General features: G+C 42.4%; 1 protein-coding gene across 1 annotated transcript; it reads right to left on the reverse strand.

Moving 5' to 3' along the window:
• Positions 1-3256: 3256 nt before the first annotated feature.
• Positions 3257-6166, reverse strand: tmem238l (transmembrane protein 238 like). The gene is made up of 2 exons (XM_089019282.1): positions 5436-6166; positions 3257-3446 (listed from the first exon to the last, which is right to left on the reverse strand). The coding sequence occupies exons 1-2, from the start codon at positions 6091-6093 to the stop codon at positions 3397-3399; spliced, it is 708 nt and encodes a 235-aa protein (XP_088875408.1). The 5' UTR covers positions 6094-6166; the 3' UTR covers positions 3257-3396.
• Positions 6167-8483: the final 2317 nt, after the last annotated feature.

The following is an 8483-nucleotide window of genomic DNA, read 5'->3' on the forward strand; positions in this document are numbered from 1 at the left end:
CAGACAATGACCTCGTCTCTATTAGACTCGCTAGACTTTCATCCGTTTTGTTTTGTTGCTGGTTTGATGACAGCACACTTAGCATTAGTGCTAATGAACGTCACTAAGCTCTCACAAACCACACTTCTATCATCATTATCATCTGAAAAGTGAGGAAGACGAGAACAATTGGCACCATGGCAACCCCACAGGCCTACAAACACAACAGAGGAAGGGGGGGGGGGGGGGGCATATTGAAGTCCCTCAGGGATGACATGCGAGCAGTGGTTTGATCAGAGCGAGAGATCAATTACTCGTCCGCTTCCTCTTCAAATGGAGGCCATTAAAAATGCTCGTCATGTCTGGGAGAAGTCCGGGCGCCTCACGTATCTGTCGAGGCGTGGCACAGATATGTTGCCCTGTTGGACAACACATGTTCACGAAGTTGTCGTTGAGGGCCGGTTGACAACAGGTGATCATTCACGTGATGACATGTAAAGTTACGACTTCCGGATTGAGCAAAAAAAAAAAAAAAAACAAATAGACAGATAGACAGACAGATAGCTGCACGTGCAGTGACAGCGCCATAGAAATAAAAATGTGTGCATTTCCATTTATTGCACAATTTTTGAGCCTGATGTCAAAGCACTTTTGTCTAAAACATCCTTTTATTTTATTTTTAAGTGGTGAATAACCTGGACCTGTTTTATGCCTTCTAAATGCAGCTTACTCACAGAGTAAATATGCTGAATGTCTAGTACAGTTGTAAAGAGCCTTGCATTATGATGCCATGACACTTGGGAGTGTACATGTATGACATGGACGTTGGATTATTGCTATGTGGTCGGTATGGGGTGGAATCATTTTAACACAAGAACATTAAATATGACTTTCTTTGTGGTGTTTCTTCTTTCCGGGTCGAGTGGATGTTTCTGTAAAAACCTGCACTGCTGGTTTGACAAGTTTTGACACCACAAACAAGTGACAATTCCAACGCGACTGCTAATGGAAAGCACCTAAATACTCACACATGACGTTCTCCACAACAATGACCCACAAAACAGAATCTAATGTGCTTACTTTGTTTGTTGCATGAACGTGTTTTTTTTTTTGTTTTTTTTTTGGGGGGGGGGGGGGGGGGTCGCAGGGGCTGAAACTGTGTGCCAAGAAAGCAAATCTTCGTAACTTTTGGCTTGGGAATTCATTGGTTGTTAAAAATATCTGCGGCAACAAAGACTCAAAGTGACGTGTCGGCATTTGAGGACCTTCGGCTTACTGGCAGGGTTGTTGGCACAACAACAAAATGAATCTGGCATGATAAGACCAACATGAAAAAAAGGCAGCTGTCCAAGCCACAGCAAGCAGCAAAAAAAAAAATTCAGAAGCCAATGTCAACACGACATTCCTAACTGACATCAGAAAAACGTTTTATAGCATCTAAAATACCCAAAACACTTCTTTTCCTTTCGGCTTTTCCCTGGACGGGGTCGCCACAGCAAATCAGTGTCCTCCATCTTTAGAGGTTTGATCTGCATGCTTGTTTTAGCTAAGCTTTTACGTCGGATGCCCTTCCTGACACAACCCTCTGTATTTATCCGGGCTTGGGACCGGCGCAAGAAGACTTATGTCCATTTGTGGCTACAGAACAAGCAACTCGCTTAGTAAAAGGCTCCCGAGCACAAAATGGTCATCGGCACAGCAACATTCAAAAAACACAGGCTGATATTTTTAGTAAAATGCAAAACACCAATAAAAATGACTTAAAGTGTCCAAAATCTGCAAAAAAAATTGAGTGAGCTGCGAATTGGGCATTTTCAGAAAGTCCCGCCCCCTGTTCGTGACGTCACACCAAGACGTCTTGACTTGCTCGAGAATCAAAACAATGGCTTCAGATTCGGAGAATATGCTTTCTTGTTACACATCTAGTTATGAATACGATTCAAATAGTTCTGAAGAGGAAAGCATACATGTTTGCAATCGATTAAATAATTTATTCCATGCCATTTTGAGGCAACATTGGGGGGAAATGTCTCACCCAAAAGAGGCACAAAATGGCGACCTCCTGTGGCCACCTCCGTTTCCACAGGCTGATAAATTCCTTAGATGGAGCTTGGACACCCTCTTCTGGCGGCTTTTGGGTGCAACACAAGGTTTTCAGACCAAACAATATAAAAATACATTGACGTGATGGAAGGACTGCTACAATGTGTCTTTTTTTCCGTCAGGGGGCTTTCCTTTAGTGACATCACGTACGGACTCGTCATCAACTCAAAAACAAGACTTCCTGAATATTCTGCGCAAGTCTTAAAACGTAAAATATAGCTATATGCGGTGGAATCTTTTTAAAATACGCTCAGTAGAAGTCATTGGAAGCCATTTTACAAATTATGGACACAACTTGTCCGGAGACGTCGGTTGTCCTTTAACTCTTCATATTATTGTTTTTAGCTAATTGTCATTTGGGGAAATCCTTTTACATTGCTACTAACATTAGCTAATAAATGAGATGATGCAACATTATGTGCTTCCTATTCCTTTTGTTGTTTTTATGATCTGGAACATTTTACACACGTCTTTACACAATCCATATTTTCTTTCAGTGCCGATAGTTATGTTGTTCGTCACTTTACATTACTGAATCAAAAAAAGAGAGTCCCTTTTAGGGCTTGACAGGTTCACAGTTGAACAAAAATAACTTGGCAAAGCGGTCTTGGCCCCATACCTGGGCAGTGAGAAAAATCATCATGCAAGAAAGCTTGCAAATGGATGACAAACAGACTGCCCTCCTTTCCTTCAATATGAACGTCGATGATGATCAAAGAAAATGAGAAATGCAACTCAAAAGTCAAGTCTTATCAACGCCAACGGGAACATCCGTCAAAAATGTTCCTTCAGTTCAAATTTTGGGACTTTCTCCATCTTTTTGTCAGATCCCTTCTTTTTTTCCACAAGTCCTGTGGATGTTGAGAATGAAATCCTGACGCGACCAAGCTTCCGGCTCACCCGTTGTCGGAATAAAGCCAGGAAACAGCGTCTCGATCTTGTCTTTTGATTCAGATGGTTCAAGCCAGGTCACGGTTGCTTTTGGGCAGGTCTAGCTCCTCCTCGGGCACCAGCAGGCCACCCATGTACCAAAAGATCCATAGGAATGTGCTCAAAAAGATCAGCAAGGGTCCAGAAAAGACAAAAAAGTCCCAGTACCTCAACGGGGCGAAAATGCCCACCAGCAAAAGCAGTAAGCCCACCACGTCCAGGATCACGGCCACAGCCAGAAAGAAGATGGTACATTTGTTGGGTTCCATGGGCGGACTGAGACGAGCAGACGGCGAGCGAGCTGATTTCGACACCGGCGGCTCTCCTTAGACGACTCCGGAGCAATTGCGGAGTAGAAAGGCTGGTTCATGAAGAAGTCCATCTTCATTCCTGCGCTGGGCTGACTTGTTGGGTGGCTTCCTGATGTCTTTCCGCTTTTGGACAATCGCAAATGTCAATCAACATCAAGTCAGTCAACATGCTAACACACTCTGTAAAGGATTATAGTTATTCTTTCTCCATTGGGAGAGTTATTTCCCGGGCACCACCGCAATAAGCTACAATAGGATACTTAGCTCAAGGCGTTTTATTGCACTTAACAGGCACTATCATTTCATTTTGAAGTCTTGAGACACACTATTAAAACAATAAACACATTTACATTTATGGTGAGTGAAAGTAACAGTAATGGATAAGAAAAATATTGTACAATGTACCCGTATACATATTCCTTTATGTCAGGGATGGGCAACTTTTTTTCAAAAATATTGTTTTGTTGTAATTTTCAAAAATTATTCACAAAACATTTAAAAAAAAAGGTGGGAAATGTGAGAAAACTCTGAAATATGATAAATTAATATGCAAAATAGGCCAATTCACAAGTGGCAAACTGCAGCTATGGTCAACTTTAATTTTAACTCATTCGCTGCCATTACCAAATTTATTCAGGAATTGAAAAGTATGACGTGGAGCGCCGCTCAAGATTTGTTTCTGGTTTTGTTTTTTCTTGCAGGGGGTGTCGATAAAGCGCTGGTCAGCCCTCTGGCAATGTTTTTCACTTCCACGAGGGGGCAGCATTTGCCTTTTGTCCATGTTAAGGCTTTGTTAGATTCAGCTGTTGTTAAATTGCTATATCAATCAATATGTATGTATTGTAATTTGTACAACCGCCCCATTTCAAGCTCAGATAACTTCAGGCCCATATAAATTAGGAATTAACTTTTTTTCTGATGAAAGAAGAGTCTAAGATTTCTCACGCGGAATTGAATGTTTATGTAATTCTAAAACTCAATATTCTGTGGGTCCCGCTATTTGAGTGAAAATGAAAAAAACCCTGGCACTGCAGTGGACACATTTTTACCCAGGGTCTGGCAGTGAATGAGTTAAGCTGTAATATCGTCAATCACCACTAGATGGTAGACATATCTTTGTTGTACTTCCACTGGGTCTTCAACTTCCTACACTGCAATGTGGGGAGACTGCATAATTCTTGCACAAAATATTGGCTTCTTGTTAAGCAGTTTTGTGCCATCCATGAATGGTAAATTTTATATGACAGCCCTTTAAATATCATGAATATCATGATTTTGTTGTTGAATTATAGTGGGTAGGATAATGGATCTTCTATAGATGTGTTCAGAACGGTATTACCAAAAATAAATATACATATGGATGCATCATGTCCTAAATCTGATTAAGATGTGAGTGGTCTTATGTGGCACCTTCCCCGTCAGACGCACTGATGAAAAACTGTGGGCCCCCCCAGCAATGATTTTGCCCATCTCTTCTCTTTGTTTTACAATAGAGTTTCCCCGCAAAGTTAACAAAGGTATTATCTGTGGGATTTAATTTGGCTTGAAATAAATCACACTGTGCTGTAAATAAACCAAAACAGCAACAACAAAAAATCTAACAAAATAAAATGTTGGCAGTGTTAGTGTTTGTCTTACTCAAAAAGTGCATCGACTACTAAATGAATAAATAAATAAATAAATAAATTTAAAAAAATCGGCACCCCAAAAACCCTTTATGTCAAGGCACCACTGTCCCACTAATTTCTACGAAAGCCACACGACACGACAGCACTTAAGACGCCATGCTTAAGCGCCCAGTCACTTTGTGAGAACCTGCCAATCATTTCATATTTGCTGTCTAATGTTCCGCTGTGTTTGTTGAGTCAACAAACCCAAACCGGTCGGTCGGCTAGCTTTCACAGGTCCATGACGCAAATTCAAAGAGCTAACATGACTTGGCTCCTTTCCTGTGTCAGTTGTCATGGAAACTAGAGGTTTTCCATTCATAAAGCTTTATGTTTTGTGGCCTTGTTGTCCATAACATTCATTCTTTGTAGTTTTAATTAATGTAAGCTTCGTGAACGTCAAGTTTTTTGGAGTTTTCTTGGTTTTATGGTCATAGTTGTTCACCTTCATCATCCATGTCATATCTTTTCCCATCCCATCCTTCCTCTTTGTGGTTGTCATTTTTCTCCTTGGCCTTTTCATAGTTATCTGCGCCACTGTCGTATCCTTTGTCGTACATTTCATGGTCGTATCCTTCATTATCGTATCCTTTGTTGTAGTTTTCATCCTGGCTGTAGTTTCTCTGTCGGTACCCTTGAAAGTTGTAGTTTTGGGGCTCCGTTTCGTTATTGTTGTTGTGGTGGATGGTGGCCTTCCCCCACGTAACCCTGCCGGCCCGGTGGGGACTCGAGCCCCGCTCCGCGTCGTCGTCGTCGTGCCCTCGCGCGTCCCCGGCCGCCCTCGGGGTCGCCGTCGCCATCTTTCGGCTGAGCCTCTCGGACAGTTTACGGACGAGACGTGCGGCGAGGCCTTCCGCTCGGGCGTCGCGCGGGTCGCCAGGCGCTACACGAACGTTGCCCGCGTACCACATGACCCAAAAAGCCAAACTGATGAAGATGACGAGTGCGCCCGTGAAGATAAAGAAGTCGCCGTAGAACTGACCGTCGGCCGAGCGCACGTCCGCGAATATGCCCACCAGAAGCAGCGTAAACCCGGCGATGTCCAGCACCAAACCGATTAACAGGAGCGGAAAACATTTGCCCACTAAACTCCTTATGCCCATGATGACCAAGGGGATATGAACGCATCACATGTAGCCGAGGGGAAAAAAATAACGGATGACGAAGAGAAACCGGAAGTTAGGAATAAAGACAGAAGGATGCTCACCTGCAGCCCAGGAGACTCCGCCCACTCGGTCAACAGCCACAAGGTCTGTCCCGGATGTTATCGTGTCGAATGTGGGGAGGAGTCACGACGGGTGCACACCTGAACCCACACGTCCAAATCGGCTGAGATGCAAATCCTGCTGCCTTCGAAAAGCTGCTTGAACAGTCAAAGGCAGATTTGGGTTGCATGAAACGTGAAATACACGAGAACCAATGAGCTGTTGTTGTTTTTGTTTGTGATTTGTGGCACGAACTATAAATTCAACACATAATTGCAGCCATCAATGTCCCCCTTTTCCTTTTATATGTTTATACGTGTACACACATGCATGTTATTTTGTCTATTTTTATGTATCCAAAAAACAGACAAGAGGATTTGCACGCCAAAAGAATCAAGGCAAGTGCCTGAAAAATCGTACTAGACCCTACGCACCCTGCCCACCACCTTTTCCACTCAGGCAGTCGCAATTGAGTCATGCACACCAAATCCAGCATACATTTCCGTCGCCATTAACTCTCTAAACAGTAACCCAAATCTAACTGTACAGTGCCTCTTGCACTATACAGTGTACTACTATACAGTGCCTCTTGCACAACCGTGTGGAACAGCATCCCGTTATAATCATTGTAGCTCCAGCTCTTTACTCACTTGAGTTTTTTTATGAAACGGTTTTGCACATTTATAGTATACAGTTGGCATTTTTATTTTACTAGGCTTAGAATATCTTGTTTTCTATCCTTTCATCCCCCCACCCCCCTTTCAAATTGCTGCTGTGGACGGCAAATTTCCCCATTGTGGAACGAATAAAGGTTTTCTGATTCCGAATCATTGTCTGATTGATACTTTGCACATTTTCTCAGTTGTTCATGGAATTAGATTAGATCATAAACCTTTATTGGTGTCCTCCATACTTACTTGTCATGTGTTTTTAAATGACGATACTAATGCAGCGTGTTGTACCGAAGACACATTCCTTGTGTGTTCTACATACTTGACCAATAAAGATGATTCTGATTCTGTATTGGCAGCAGGGGGTGGGGGGGGCGCCCGCTTGAGTCTCACCAAACGCTTTTGAGAAGAAACGTCAAGAAGCGTTTAATAATTCATACAGTCAATTGCAAGGCATTAGTCCCGTCTTCATGTGCACTTTTCCATCAGAAACATTGTCGAGTATCTCGTTCGGAGCCTTCTGTGGAGTGGCAATAAAGTCAAAACCGAATTGGGCGCCAAGTGACGGGACAAACTCAAAAATATGAGCATTCCTCTCCTATTTGAGAAAAAAAAATCAAACTTTTGATTGTACAAAGAGAATACATACACACCCATCAACGTGTATCCGTCTATCGCAATAAAAGTGAGCCCACCCCAAAGTGAAATTGTCCACTGCGGCTTTTTTTTATCAGCAATAGAGTCCTTCAGTAATAATAATAATAATAATAATACAGTAAAGTCTCGTTATATCGATATCGGATATATCGATAGTCCCGGTTATATCGATACAATTTCTATGCACGCACGGAGAAAATTACATGCAAACAGGGTCGGATATATCGATAGTCCCGGTTATATCGATATTTTTTCGGACTCCCTTGAATATCGATATAACGAGACTTTACTGTAATAATAATGCATTTTATTTATAAGCGCCTTTCAAAACTCTCAAGGTCACTTTACAATCACAGGATAAGTTTTTCTGTGGGTGAGCAACGGCAACCACACGCGCCAGCTATCACTCAACCCGTAAGTAATTCAGATACTCTCCATATTTCCTTAACAGTGATCTGTATTCTTTAAATTATTCAAATAAATAATATCTCGCTAGCTCTCTATTAGCTATATGGCTGTCTAGCTGGCTAGCGATCTAGCTAGCTATCTACTTGCTATATATTAGCTATATGGCTATCGAACTGGCTAGCCATCTAGCTGGCTGTCTATTAGCTGGGTATTAGCTAGCTAGCCCGCCTTCTATCTTTTTGAGTTACTTCCGGGTTGAGTGAACGCTGGCGCGTGGCTGCCGCTGCTTACCCAAAGAAAAACTGTAAAGTGACCTTGAGAGTTTTGAAAGGCGCTTATAAATGAAATGTATTATTATGAAATAGATAGAAAGCTAACTAGCTAAGAGATAGCTTAGAGCTAGCTAGCAGTGCGCCGTGTACAAATCCTTGTGTAGTATTTAGCGAGTATTCCAGTGATCGTATCAGCCTGAGAATCTGCCACTGGCTCATTGTTTTGGAGGGGGTTCCAGTGGAGGAAGTAGAAGTCCACTGTATGGAAATCCGCATGAAG

This window comes from Hippocampus bargibanti, linkage group LG17, assembly GCF_051943395.1.
Source record: "Hippocampus bargibanti isolate YZ-2025 linkage group LG17, ASM5194339v1, whole genome shotgun sequence".
NCBI classification, from domain to species: domain Eukaryota; kingdom Metazoa; phylum Chordata; class Actinopteri; order Syngnathiformes; family Syngnathidae; genus Hippocampus; species Hippocampus bargibanti.